Source organism: Zeus faber (genome assembly GCF_960531495.2).
Source record: "Zeus faber genome assembly, chromosome: 9".
In the NCBI taxonomy this organism is placed as follows: Eukaryota; Metazoa; Chordata; class Actinopteri; order Zeiformes; family Zeidae; genus Zeus; species Zeus faber.
The window spans coordinates 14,871,948-14,886,947 of NC_137197.1; the positions used below are offsets into that span (position 1 = coordinate 14,871,948).

The 15,000-nt window shown below is 47.9% G+C and overlaps 2 protein-coding genes across 6 annotated transcripts in view; both read left to right on the plus strand.

The window, feature by feature from the left end:
- The window catches only part of aipl1 (aryl hydrocarbon receptor interacting protein-like 1), a 41,442-nt gene extending 33,830 nt beyond the window's left edge, over positions 1-7,612 (plus strand). For all 5 annotated transcript variants that reach the window (XM_080006523.1, XM_080006526.1, XM_080006524.1 and 2 more), the window contains 6 exons: positions 680-851; positions 2,677-2,856; positions 5,499-5,687; positions 5,800-5,976; positions 6,638-6,779; positions 7,229-7,612. In XM_080006523.1, the coding sequence (XP_079862649.1) occupies positions 680-851; positions 2,677-2,856; positions 5,499-5,687; positions 5,800-5,976; positions 6,638-6,779; positions 7,229-7,431 (1,063 nt within the window). In that variant the 3' untranslated portion in view covers positions 7,432-7,612. The remainder of the gene's footprint in view (positions 1-679; positions 852-2,676; positions 2,857-5,498; positions 5,688-5,799; positions 5,977-6,637; positions 6,780-7,228) is intronic.
- A 3,982-nt stretch (positions 7,613-11,594) lies between these two features.
- Positions 11,595-15,000, plus strand: part of trarg1a (trafficking regulator of GLUT4 (SLC2A4) 1a) — a gene marked incomplete at both ends in the record, with an annotated part of 15,142 nt that continues 11,736 nt past the window's right edge. Inside the window, one exon of the mRNA XM_080006620.1 lies at positions 11,595-12,008. Within this exon, the coding sequence (XP_079862746.1) occupies positions 11,595-12,008 (414 nt within the window). The remainder of the gene's footprint in view (positions 12,009-15,000) is intronic.

Consider the following 15,000-nt stretch of genomic DNA (forward strand, 5'->3'; position numbering starts at 1 on the left):
CACATGCAGCCTGCGAGACAATTTAATGTGGCCCACTATACAGTATGTTTACTCTACGTTATATGTTTACGACAGTATATGTTAATTGGGCCCAGTATACAGTATGTTTTGATAGATTTGTTAAATCTAGCCCGCAAATCCATTTTAAAACCCAAGCAATCTGACTCAAATGTTTTCAGAATGTAAGACAGAATACAACAAAGATTTTCTATGATGATTTTCTATGATTTTTACACACACATCACATATTACGAGGCAATTAACTTTAAATAATAATTTCAGTTTGAGACCCCTGCTATGGCCTACACACACACACGCACACACACACACACACACACACACACACACACACACACATTTTGTGGGACATTTAATGACATGTGGACATCCCTGGGTTATAGAAATGTACAGGGAGTGCTTAAAAAAAAAATCCAATAACTGTTGTCCCCCAAAGAGAGACTTTGCACATTTCTTCGTTTCTTTCTCCTTCCGCCACTTCCTCTCTGGATGCTTCCGGAGGGAGGGGGGCTGATAGTCATCAGAAAAAGTGCTGACGGGCGCCGATACAAAAGGCGACCGTGGGATGGTGAAACAGACAAGGAGGAGGAGAGAAGCTCCCCGATCCTAATCTCATTATCCGTACCCGAGCTAATCCGCCTCCCCCCCTGCTCCTCCACAGCGCCCTGGCACCCGTCACATTACTCTACAGAACTTACCTTCCGCAGTGGAAACAGGTGGGGAACAGGATGTCGGACGTGGAGGAGACCATGATGCTGGGGGTGGAGGGAATCAAGAAAAGCATCCTCCACGGAGGAACGGGAGACATCCCGCGCTTCATCACCGGGGCGAAGGTACCGTCGGCCTCCACACTCTGCTTCTCACACTCACCGCCGGTGTCGTGCAAATACAAGCGGACTAGAGGTTCATTTTTCACTTCGAACCATTACAGACAAAAGCTGTGACAGAGCTGGTCGGTCAGTGAAAAGGCCCCAAAGGGAATCTAAATAAGAATAACATCAAAAGACCATCTCCAGCCATACTTTAAACTGCGAGAACATTTCATATGTTGGATGTTAATGTTTTTAGTCAGGTTTACACACATATCTCTGGTGTCAGTATTTGTATTTGGAGTTCAAGTTCTCAACCTGCAATGCAACTCTTTATTAATTCTTTAATCATCAAGAACTGCTGCAATAACTCTGTCCTGTGGACGACCTGCAGGATGACAAGAGCACAGTTTTTTTTATTGGTTATAGAGAACCACCACCAACCCCCCTCTTTGGAGAACTATTTATCATGTTTGGGTCTATAAACAACTGATCACTTCTCCAAGAGGGGGAGATTCACCACGGGTGAGACAAATAAACATAAAACCAAACAACATTTACACAAAAACATAAACATTGGACGACAACATGCATTGAAAAACAGAGTTAAGTCACGTGGCCTCTTCCTGTCATAGTTATGACAGTAAATGAGGGAGGAAAGGAGAGGGATGCAACCAGGAGGATGCTGGGGTGCACGCGAAACAGGTGTGGTGGTGGTGTGTGTGTGTGTGTGTGTGTGTGTGTGTGTGTGTGTGTGTGTGTGTGTGTGTGTGATGGGACCGCCTGCATGTGTGTGTGTGTGTGTGTGTGTGTGTGTGTGTGTGTGTGTGTGTGTGTGTGTGTGTGTGTGTGTGTATAAGGTGTCCACTGCTGAGTGTACAGGATTTATCCCAATTGGTTCTGGTGTATAAGGTTGGTATTATGTCATGGCGCCTCCAAGCAACGGAAAGGGCCCCCGGAGCCCCCCTTCCAAGCTCCGCAGCTGCGTAGACACGCTGCAGCCGCAGGAAAGCCCCAAGCACCCTGCCCTGCAGCCACCGAAGACCCCCGCGGGCCTCCAGCTTCTCTGGGGGCCCGCGGGGGTCTTCGGAGCAACCCCCACGTCTGGCCCCGAGGAGCATGACTCAGTCCCAGGGAGCACGAGGAGGCCCCGCACCCCAGGGGCGAACACATACAACCCACCCCCAAGTGCAGCCACAAGACGCAGCCGCAGGCACAGAAGCCCAGGCCGCGGGCGCCAGGCGCAGACCGCAGGCCCGGAGCCAGGCCTGGAGCCGACAGACCGACACCCCGCCCGAACCACCCAGAATGTTTAATACACCACAGTTAAATGGCTACCCAGCATTTCTACACCTCCACCCTGATGAAAAAAAAACGTGGTTTGGGAATTTTGTTTTGTTTTAGGTGGAGGGGGTAGCCCAGGTACCCTATCCCTCCCCAATTAGTTGCTTTGTTCATACTTTCATAAATCCCATCCTGCGTGCCAACCACTGAGGCTATTTTTGTCGCAAATAACTTCTGATTTGACTCTTGCACCTGCAAAATATATTGATTTTCTTGTGCAACTTGCATCGTTTTCTATTTCACACTTGTGGTACACAGCTCTTAGGATTCAAATTTTATTTTTTAATAAAACAATCGATCAATTCAGGGTCTTCATTGTACTTGTTTGATGACATCACTTGGTCTTGAGGATGTCTGAAGTCTCCCGCTGAGTAGTTACGTAAGAGCCGTATTATTTTTATTTTTTTAGTGTGACTCCAAAAAGCCCACTTGCTCTTTTTCGGCCCCCTCAGAACAGTATATTTTGAGAAAACGTGAATCCCTCCTCATCTCTCCTCCCGCTCAGGTGACGTTCCACTTCCGCACCCAGCTGAGCAACGACGAGCGCACGCTGGTGGACGACAGCAAGGCGGTCGGAACGCCGATGGAGATCGTGATCGGCAACATGTTCAAGCTGGAGATCTGGGAGACGCTGCTGTGCTCCATGAGGATCAGCGAGGTGGCAGAGTTCTGGTGCGACACCACGGTGAGCGGGCGGTGAAACGGGTGAAACAGCATCGTGAAATGTCTGCTTTGGGGACGCGAAAACATCAAACTGAACAACATGAGGAAAATATTTCAACAAAATGCAAAACTATTTCAGCAAAACGCGGAATGAATGAATGATGGCCCAGGAGAAGGTTTTGTTCGTAGGCTGGAGGCTGGAGGCTTTGTCTCCATCGCAGACATGGCGGCAGACATATCCTTGAGCAACAGCCTTAAGCTTCCTCACAGCCCCATTACTGCTCTGAGGTAGTAGTAATGGGGCTTTGAGGGTTTGGGGCCTTGGAAATTAAGGAAATAATATGATGAAGTTAATACGTTTCAGGCCATAGGACACACACACACACACACACACACACACACCTGTGATACAAGCAGGCAGCACAGAACTCACATTCCCAACAGTCCTCATTTTAGACATTAATTAGTAAAAAACGCACAATTAGACTTTGTGCTGCGTTAATTGCTGACTGGTCCAGTTCTGCAAACCTCAGCACGGTTTCATCGGTTTTACCGGAGCACAAATTCACAAAGGTGTTGATGGATCCCACATTATGCCAGCAGCATCGCCCTTATGACATCAACACGTCTATAGACGATTACAGTTCCTCACAATCTTTTGTCCGATCCGTATTCACATTTTCAGAACTGGAAACACAATTAGCACAACATCTGAACAGTGAGCTGTCTGTTGTGGACCGTACCATGAGCTCGATTGTTGTTGCTTCCACAGAATATGCAGTCAATTAACTCGCTTGATTACATACAAGCTCCCCCAGTACCTAAATGATGGATCATTCTTGTCTTATTTGCAAATGCTTGCACACAGCATGCCAGAATTGAAAACCCAATGTTCAAACCCTCAACTATAGTATAAAGCCTCTAATCCTGCAACAACTAAAAGAGAAGAGATTCCCGCACACTGTCTGAACTTGCAATTACAGGTAAATATGTTTATTGAATGAAGCAACATTTCCAGAAGTCCCTTCTTTTTAGTTTACTTCTACTGCGCACCTGTCCCTCTTCCTACCGTAGGTGTGCAAAGAATCTTGGGGTTTTTTCCGGACTGCATGTACTGTACTTGTGCTGTGCTCCGTGCACTTGAATTTCAAGACAATACTGGGGCTTTGAAAATTCTAATTTATTATTTACATTCACCCCCGCATGACGTTCATGAATGCGTGACTCACAAAGGGTCTCACCGCCGGATGTCTTGACGGGTCACCTTGACGCTTTTGGAGGATCTAGTTTGTTGCCCTTCTTGTCCTGAATGGCAATGCCTGACTCTTATACTGTGCATGCCTTAACGTAGGCCTTATACACCGGGAAACATATCTCTCTAAATAGAAGGAGATAAATATTTTTCGATTGAAGATTGAAGTTATTTGCATCCATGGCTCTCCCTGGCGACAAGAAAGAACAATATTGGAGCCCCTTGCTATCACCCCAATATTACATCCAATATACATACATGGGGTTTCCTCCACCTCATGTCAGTAAGGACCCCCACCAAAAACATGCACCCATCATTGTCTGACCAGCAATGGACATTTATCACCTGGTCCCCGGGCGCGTCCACGTATGCGGCCCACTGCTCCTGGCTGTGCCCCCGGAGGAAGGACAAGCCAGGATGGGTCAAAAGCAGAGGAACCATTTCACCGGCCACCATCAAAAAGCATGTGCATGTGTGTGTGTGTGTGTGCAAGCATGTGTTGTAGTGTGGTGTGTTGCGTGACGAATAAAGACTGTTTCTTCTTTCATTTGTGTTGCTATTCTATTTGCAAAGAGGAGAAGCATGTCTTGGCGAAAGGTGTAGATTTTTGCAGGGTTTTCTGGCTGCATTTTGATGTTTGATAGGTGTGAGGCTGTGTTAAGAGTTTAGAAAAAGTATCTAGGTTAATGCTTGTTAGAAAATGTTAAAAAAAAACGTGAAAACTAATTTCTATATTCTGCCTGTTGTTTTGGATTGCAATGCTTTTTTCTCCCTGTAGGGGGAACTGTTCGGCTTTGTAGCTTTTGTGTGTGTGTGTGTGTGTGTGTGTGTGTGTGTGTGTGTGTGTGTGTGTGTGTGTGTGTGTGTGTGTGTGTCTGTGTGTGTGTGTGTGTGTGTGTGTGTGTGTGTGTGTGTGTGTGTGTGTGTGTGTGTGTGTGTGTGTGTGTCTGTGATGCACCATCTTATCCTTTTAGGCCTGTGTGTATGTGTGGTATATTGTCTATGTTTGATTGTGCATAGTTGCTGTTTTGTGTCTGGGTGCACACGATGCGGTGTGCGTGCTTGCGTGCGTGTGTGTGTGTGTGTGTGTGTGTCTCATTAATCTCTTCATCCAACCCTTGTCATACCTGTTGACTCAGCAACGTGGAGACAGCGCCACTCAGATTAGATGTGATCAGGTTTACGGCGTCCATTCACCGCTCTTAGTGGCTTAGTGGTTCTACTGCATATTGGGCTGGCCATGGCATAGGAGTAAAGCAGCCATGCTGAAATGAAAAAACATTTTAACTTACTGATGAAAATATAAATATAGATGGATATACTGTACAGGACAAATAAAGTATAATATGAATATAATGTTTATAATAATGCAGGCAAAATAGTATCCTCATCATACGCGCTCCACCTTCCAGCACACAGGCCTTTATCCACTTGTGTCCAAGAGCATGAGACGCATCGCGGAGGGCAAGGACCCCGTCGACTGGCACATCCACACGTGCGGCATGGCCAACATGTTCGCCTACCACAGCTTGGGCTACGAGGACCTGGACGAGCTGATGAAGGAACCGCAGCCGCTCTACTTCGTCATTGAGCTGTTAAAGGTGACAGACAAAGCACAGTCATTGAGATCCTTCTTCAACCCGTGTACGCATGAACACGTTAACGTGCACACTCACTCACTGCTGTGTGTGTGTGTGTGTGTGTGTGCGATAGGTCGAGCAGCCCAATGAGTACAACAGGGAGTCTTGGGCTCTGAACGACGAGGAGCGTCTGAAGGCCGTGCCGCTGCTGCACGGCCAGGGCAACAAGCTGTTCAAGCTGGGACGCTACGAGGACGCCACGCAGAAGTACAAGGAGGCCATCGTCTGCATCAAGAACGTCCAGTCCAAGGCGAGCACCGAAAGCATCGAGACCGAAAGTTTGCGTCACCCATTTGTATTTAAGGACCCATATTTTTTCTAGTTTCCTCCACTTTCATATGGTTCTATAAAGTCTATGAAACAAGTCGATGCTGTCATGTTTTTTGAATTATTAATTGCTTTCTCTCTTCCAGCTTTTCAAAGGCCCTCTCAGTGGAGGTTTCACAATGTTATAACTTTATTGGCCATCTGACTGAGCTATGTCTCCCGGTGCCGGGAGTCTTTTTGGGGGCAAGACCGAGTCAATTCCTAGACACAAAGCTTTTTTGAGTCCGACTCAATTAGGAGACTGATGAGTATAAAAATTGTGAGAATGAATTGTACTTCTGGTCTCAACCGATCTTGAAATAATAGCGAGAGTCAACACTTTCCGAGACCGAGTCAAATCGGACTCAACGCACTGTCACGTCTGAGAGGAGACCGAGCGACAGTAAATATCTAACATCCCGTAAGATATATTTGCCTTTCTTCGCAGCCCTATGAAGACCTTTCAGACAACACAACCGATGAGGCATTTGAAAAACAAAAAAAACGGAAATCAAATAAAGGGGGGACCTTTCGGAGCAGTTTTTGACAGGATGTCAGGCGCATGAACGGAGCTCGGCTGACGCACGCCGTGTCTTTGCATTCAGGAGAAATCGTGGGAGGTTCCCTGGCTGAAGCTGGAGAAGATGGGCAACACCCTGACGCTGAACTACTGCCAGTGTCTGCTGCGAATGGATGAGTTCTACGAGGTCATTGAGCACACCACCGACATCATCAACCAGCATCCAGGTAATAATCATGAAAAATAATAATAAACAGCATAGTAACTTTATATGCATTAAAGTAAATAATCGTGAATGCAAGCCTCATCCCACGTTGTCATCATTTCTGTTTACAAAGCCTTAAAAAATAAATATGCTTAAATATGCATTTACTCAAAATCTTTGTGTCAGTGTGTGCTTCTTTTAAATATTAAATATATGCATCAGATGCCTACAGATACACCGATACTGCAGCTCCGTATCATGAAATTTTAACGCGCACATGCCCCAGTTTCTCATCTTGTGACAACTGCCTCACTGAGCAAAAGAAAGTGGGTTTGTTTTAAACGTCAGATAAAAACCCTACTGATAAAGTAACCCTATCTGTCGGAATTGATCTATTTGTCATTTGACGAGGGATAAACTCATATAATTCCTATAAGACTGAAAGGTTGTCATTATTGTTTATGACCCCAGGTACAATGAAGGCCTTCTACCTGCGAGGCAAGGCCCACGTGGAGGTGTGGAACGAGGAAGAAGCTCGCCAGGACTTCAGCCGTGTGCTGGACCTGGACCCCGACATGAAGAAGGTCATCAAGAAGGACCTGGCCGTGCTCGACATGCGCATGGAGGAGAAAAACCAGGAGGACAGACACAAGTACAAGGGAATGTTCAAGTAGAGACTCAAAGTCTGAGGGTGAATTATATGCCCAGGCCCCAGATAGGGCTCCATCATGATATGGAGAGAATTCAAAGAAGGGAGTGGTGAAATGCCATAGGAATATTTTCCCCTGGCATTGCTATGAGTTTAAATTCTTTACCAACATGTAAAACCAAGAATTTCTCTCTGGTGACAAGTCAAGTCAATCAATAAAATATTACAAAACATCAGGCTTTCTTTCCTTGTCTTGTAGGTACGAGGTTCTTCCACCAGAGGGCGATCGGTCCATTGCAAATGCATTGCATCAACTTGGGACAAACTTGAATCAAGTCTGAGTGAGTGAGTGAGTGAGTGAGTGAGTGAGTGAGTGAGTGAGTGAGTGAGTGAGTGAGTGAGCGACAGACTGAAACAAACATCAATTTTCCACCTGTTGCATTATGAGTTTATTTTTTATCCTGATGAAAACACTACTGCATATCCACACACTGTATAAAAACAATTGTATATCCACAACAATACTTGTCAGACACTCCTCCTCATGGTAGGAGATAAGTATCCTTTTTCTTCATCTCTTTAGGGTCAGGTTTTTTTTACGATGTGAAAAAGTGGGATGGGGAAAGTCCATGACAAAGTGGAAAAATAACCTTAAAAATCAAAAAAGGGAAAGGGGAAGCACCATACATAGATGGCACGCAACATTTAGATTCAAGATTCAAGATTCAAGATGTTTATTTGTCACATACATATAAATACAAGCATACATATTTGTAGTGAAATGACATTGCAATGCACCCAGAGATTATGCACAATAACCAACTAATCATCTATCTAAACTAATGAGTCCTAAAACGCAATTCAGCTAGTAAATACAATAAAATAGGAATAAAAAAAAGGGTAATATACAAAGTAGGAATACAAAATAGAAATAAAAAGAATAGACTATGATGGTATATACAGATATGTGCATTATAGTGGCATGTGAATAAAGTGAGGTAGTGTGTGAGGAGATTTACAGCACGGCAGAGCAATACAGCACAGTATGCAGTAACCCAGTACAGTGATACAGTATGCAGTACAGTATGCTACATACAGTACAGTAAGGCATGTGGGGTCTATGTGTGTCTCAGTGAGGCCCCTCCATCCTCACTGTATGACTGTGGAGGCGCTTGCCCGACCGCAGCAGCTGGAACAGTCCGTTGTTGGGGGCACCCTCAGTTGTAATCCTCTCATAAAGTCCACAATCAGCTCCTTAGTTTTGCTGACATTCAGGACGTGGCTGACCTGTAACACTGTTGTCAGGACAACAGCCTCCTCCTCGCGGTAGGCTTTCTCGTCGTCGTCGGTGATCAGGCCCAACACGGTGTTGTCAGTAAACTTGATGATGGTGTTGGAGCTGGACCTGGCCACACAGTCATGTGTGTGCAGGGAGTACAGTAGGGGGCTGAGGATGCAGCCCTGGGGGGGATCCTGTGTTCAGGGTGAGGGAGCTGGACATGTGCCTCCCCACCCTAACCACCTGGGGCCGGGCTGAGATGAAGTCCAGGATCCAGGCACACAGCTTGACAGCCAGTCTGGTGGGGACTATGGTGTTGAAAGCCGAACTGCAGCGGGTCAATGGTGTGGGGGAGGGAGGCGCAGATGTAATCCTTAACCAGCGTCTCAAAGCACTTCATGACCGGTGAGGTGAGGGCCACCGGACGGTAGTCATTCAAGCAGGATGGAGAGGTGTTCTTCGGCACAAGGATGATGGTGGAACTCTTGAAGCGGGACGAGACCACCGACTCGGCCAGGGGGGCTTTGAATATTCTAGTGAGCACCGGGGCTAGCTGGTTGGCACAGGTCTTCAGTACTCGCCCAGATATGCCAATCTGGGCCCGAAGCTTTCCTGTTGTTCACACGCATCAGAGCCCTCCTGATGTCATGTTCAGACACTGAGAGTTTGCGCTCATCCCCAGGCGGTGTAACCGGCCTCAAACCGTGCATAAAAAAAGTTTGTTGGCTAGGGAGAGTCTGGGGGTTGCTCTTGTAGTTAGTAATAGTCCGCAGCCCCTGTTACAAGTGTCTGGTGTCTTGTTGCTCCATCTGTAGCTCCACTATCTCTTTATACACCAAAAGCTCTATTTCATTCAGGGAATTCCCATTTCATAGCTTCTGTGGCTACTTAACCATTGTCCCAAGAGTGTTGAGAGAATGAGTCAGCTAATGCGCCAATATAATGATTGGGGGAAATCAACAAAAGTGGATTAAAGGCAAAGCCATGATTCATTTAATGGACCCCGGCCATTAATGGACTAGATTTCCGGTACATTATTTTAACCACACCTAATGATGCTCTACTAGACTGTGCTGGGCACTGGTACCTAACGTTCTACCAAAAGCGACGCCAGGGTGACCCTTGTCGAGGCGTGCACATTTACATACAGGCCTATTATATATAAATAAGCACGTTTATTTACCTAAAATATTTTCCGATATTTTTTTCAATGTATATTATTAAGATGAAACCACAAGAGCTCAACACGGGCCACAGAGATTCTGATTAGTATAGCAATCTGCCCCTGTCTCCATTCCGCAGCCCAGTGGTGCTGATGCTGAGAAGAGAAGAAAGGGAGGGAGGGGGAGGTTGAGTAGGTCTTGTGATGAGGAGTAGGAGATATAATGATTGGGGGGGAGGAGGAGCGATGGAGGAAGTATGGAGGAGGTCTACTGATGTGGAGGTGGATGGATGGGGGGGTCTATTGATGGGGAGGGTCAAGGGAGGAGGAGGTGTGGGGGAGGTCTAGTGATGAGAAGGAGATCCAATGATGGGGAGGAAGAGGGGTGGAGGATCTCTGGTGATGGGGAGGAGGGGTGCAGGAGGTCCAGTGATGGGGATAAGGAGGCATGCAGGAAGGACGGAGGAGGTCTACTGATGGGCAGGTGGAGGGATGGGGGAGGTGTAGTGATGGGGAGGAGGAAAGGAGGAGGGGGGGTGGGGAGGTCTATAGTGATGGGGAGCATGAGGGATGGGGAGGTCTCGGGATGGGGAGGAGGAGGGCTGGAGGAAAGATGGAGGAGATCTATTGATGAAGAGGAGAGGAGATGGGGAGGTCTGGCAATGGGGAGGAGGAAGGGAGGAGGTCTAGTGATGGGAGAGGGAAGGGTGGAGGAAGGATGGAGGAGATCTATTGATGGGGAGGTAAAGGGTGGAGGAGAGCGAGTGATGGGATGAGGGGTGGAGGAGGCCTAGAGAAGGTAGGGGGAGGGATGGAGGAAGGATGGAGGAGGTCTAGTAATGAGGAGGGGGGGTGAGGGAGGTCTAGTCATGTAAAGAAGGCGGGATGGGGGAGGTCTAGAGAGGGAGGAGGACGGGCGGGGAGGAGAAGATGGGGGAGGTCTAGAGAGGGAGGAGGAGGGGTGGGAGATCTAGAGAGGGAGGAGGAGGGGTGGAGAGGAGGAGATGGGAGAGGTATAGAGAGGGAGGAGGAGGAGGAGGAGGGATGGGGATGAGGGGTGGGGGTTGAGAGAGGGAGGAGGAGGGGTGGGGAGGAGGAGATGGGGGAGGTATGGAGAGGGAGGAGGAGGGATGGGGATGAGGGGTGGGGGTTTAGAGAGGGAGGAGGAGGGGTGGGGAGGAGGGGTGGGGGTCTAGAGAGGGAGGGTGGAGCCCAGCGGTGTTACTGCAGCGCGGAGCATCAAGCCTCCAGAGCTGATACCGACACTGTGGTGAACGCACTGTGGAGGAGGCACGTTCTCCTCTTTTCCTCTTCCCCTGTGGTCGCCTGGAGAGCATCTCGTCTGCAGAGAGAGAGGGAGAGAGAGAGGGAGAGAGAGAGGGAGAGAGAGAGAGAGAGAGAGAGAGAGAGAGAGCGAGAGAGAGGTGGTGAGAATGGTGCATGACGGAGGGAGAGGCAGACCAGAGCTCCTCTGAGAGAACTGTGTGTCTGGATGGAGAGTCCGTGAGGGAGGAAGCTGCAGACCTGCAGTCCAGGAGGAACCTTCTCAGCGTGGAAGCATGATGCCTGCACTGAAATCTTGTTTGTTTACTACATTTTTGCGACCAACATCGACCAACATCGCCTGAGATTTCAAGAGATCTTATTGTTTTCTTTTTCTTTTCTCCAAGTGATCAATGAATTAGGCGATCCTCATTCCTCGGGGTTTTGTTTTTTTCCCTCCACATTGAGTCTTCTCAACTCCACCATGGCCATCAACACAGATGCGCACTTTGAGAAGTCCAACTTGGGCGCGGGGGCAGGCGGCGCTCAGCCCGCGGACTTCCAGGAGACGGAGAAACTTCTGGCTGTGACCACGGAGCCCGGCGGCACCGGGACCTTGAAGATGTCCACCTCGTTCACCGTCAACATGGACGGCGACCTGAAGAGCCTGGAGGCCGAGCAGAACGGCCACGGCGGGCCCCTGAGGAGCGGCTCCGCAGGGCACCTGGCCCCCGCGCCCCAGTCACCGTCCCGGGTGAGCCTGAGCCGGACCTCCTCCACGGGGAACGCCGCGGTGCAGAAGACCCCCGCGCCCAAGGACTACCTTATCCTGGTCATATTCTCCTGCTTCTGCCCCGTCTGGCCCATCAGCATCGTTGCATTAGTTTACTCTATTATGGTGAGTGATTTTGCATGAATGAGTCTATTGTTTATTTTAAGGATGAGGTACTCGGCGTTATTATGCGATTTCTTAAAATATATTTATTGCATACCACCAGTAGTTCTGTCAGAGTCCTGCAAATATGATATCAAAAACTGATATTCAAGGTAAACTCTTAGCCCCGACACGGGACTCTGATTTGATCTGCAGGCGGAAGACATCATCAATGTCCTGAGTCAGGGGGGCTAAATCAGTGAAGTCCTGCTTGGGACGATCTGCAGCTCAATATAGACAAATTCACAAACGCACATCTATCTAAATGAATAAAAATCACAATTAAAGTGGTGTTCCGTAGGAATATCCTCCCCCTATTTGATACTTTGTTGACTGTAGTTTGCACTTCGTAAGGAACAGCCATTCAATATATTTGCATTATATATGTGCTGCTTCATATGCTGTTTCCATTGTTGGTGGCGGGGTCCGCCTCCCCAGGCAAGCACAGGAAGTGAAAGGCCGCCGTGTCGAATGTGGTCATGAAGCGTGGCTACATGATAAGGATAAACATTCATAAAGTGCAAAGAAACAGCACACCCAAGCGACCAAGAACAACAACAAAAAACAATTGAATGGGTCAGAAGAAGTCATACTTTCGAGAAAAGTAAGCCACTGTCTCAGAGCGAAGACCAGGGATGTTGGAGGAAACTAAATTTGCCACTTTGAGTGGAATTCTTGTCGAGTCCCAGAAGGGATGCATCACATAAACAGCCAAACCTGAACAGGTGTCCTCGCCTCCAGCCACGGAGGTGAGTTCGGAAGCGTTTCCTGCCCGGGCGGTAAATCCCCGAGCGACAGTTCGGTTTTGGTGCTCAGCGATCCGGCGAGAAAACATCTTTCATAAAGGAACGCTCCCACGGTTAAGTTGATTTTCCCAGCAAAAGTAAAGCTGCCAGTTGAGAACAGGGCAGTGTTAGATGGAAGCTGTGTGATCAAGTATAAAGGCAATTAAGCTGCGTTTAAAGTTCTTAGAAAAACCTTGCGCATTTCACTTGGTGGCACTATTTCAACTAATAAAGACAACTACGTGTATTTTTATTTCAATCTGAAATCACCGTAAGTCCAATGCCACACACATTGCATGTGTCGCATACAGGACAACGCATACAACATACAGGTGTCGCATACAACTATTCACAACAAGAACATGTCCAGGCCAGAGTCAGTTTGTGTCAATGAAAGACAATTTAATTTCCCATTCTAGGCCAGGCTCTTACACACATATACCTTGAAAATACTGATCAGTGCTTTTGATTAGTTCTTAGATCCTTGACGTGTAACATGTTCAATAAGGACGTTAACATCCTCTTATTTACATGTTTGAGAGTAGAAAAATGAAAATGTCCTCCAAGTTAATGTTCACAAAGACCAACTTTCGTTTTTAATAGGACATAAAAACTATACCGAGTGGGTATAATTTTGCCTTTGAAGTATATGAATTAGGGTCATCCGATAGACAATGAAATTATTCATTTAGGATCCTTCTTTTGATGTATTTATTCGGTTTATTCACAGTCTACTGAAAGTGCTCACTTTAAGGCTTAAATTGATGTCTCTTTGCAAGATGAGACACCGCGTACGTCTCTAACCGCAGGGATCTCAGTGGAAGTGGAAGTTCATCAGACACACACACACACGCACACACACACACATGCACACACACACACACACATTACACTTAGCCGCATCCCGTTCTTCAGAAGCTCACAAAGTTAAGGACAAAGATCTAAATGCCTGTTCAACTCATATGCAGATGACCACAAATATTTTCCATCACATAGACCCGGTGAAAATTAAACAGTACGGCCCGTCACAATTACTTTATTTTATTGACCAAAGCCCTTTCGAGGTGCTTGAATCGAACGTGGTGGAAGTGTCAAAAGTTCAGCCACGGCGAAGGAACAATGAACCGAAGCAAAATGTCACGACTGACGCGTTTCCGATCGGCAGGTTCCTCGGTCTGTACAGTAGCTATTTATTCACGTGTCTTGTTATGTGCTGTTCAATTAGAACTGGTTCAGGGCGAAGGACCTTTCCTTCACCTCGTAAGTCCTTTCATTTTACTTTCCGTACATACCTACTCTGGGATCCTGTTTTTCAGTGGGTTGGTTTTCAGTGATATCGTCGAGAGAAGAGAGGATGGAAGGCCTTTTCACTGGTCGTTTCAGGTCATTCTCCGCACGTACCTAGGTTAGTATCGCCAATAAAGCGCCCTGAAATCCACGTGGGACTTCGCAGTGCTTTCTCGCCTGCCGTGCACAGAGGAATGCGTTCGAGTCGCGCTCGGTGAGGGAACACAAACTTGGGAGCTTGGGTTTTTGCACCGAAGCCTGCGCGGAGCCTGTGTGGAGCCGCCGTCTTGAACCCACTGACATTGACAGCTCAGCTCCTTGCCAATGACGCTGCCAATATGAGCTCGTGTAAGTGTGAGGGGGGGGGGGGCCGCCGGCCGGCCGGCGGGCTGACGGGTGGATGTGAGAGAGAGAGAGAGAGAGAGAGAGCAAAGAAGGAGGGGGGAAACCAGAGCTGGCCACTAACTCCACGCGAGTCCATTTCGTTTTTCTCTGCAGAGGGCACAATGCAGCAGAAAGCCGCTTCACCGCGGCTGCTCCACACCCTCCCTCCCATGCTCCTTCCTGGGGGTACGGACCAAGCAGAGGGGATGAAGACATCAGCAGCTGAGCGGGCGGATGGATGGGTTGTGTGAGGGAGGGAGGCAAACAGCAAATGGATATCAGCGTTCACCAGATCAGAGCACAATTGAATCAGGGAGCGCTGTGAAGTCAGATAAGGTTGATGAGCGACACTCGTTGTCGACGCCAAGTGCAGCGGCGCGGCGGAGGGCGGCGGCTCTAAACGAGCGGCTCGGCCTGACTGTAACAAGAGTCGGAGCGGAAAGGGGTGTAGAACTTTTCTGTAAAATTGCACCCTGATGAGGTCCGGCCGGGCAGGCGCA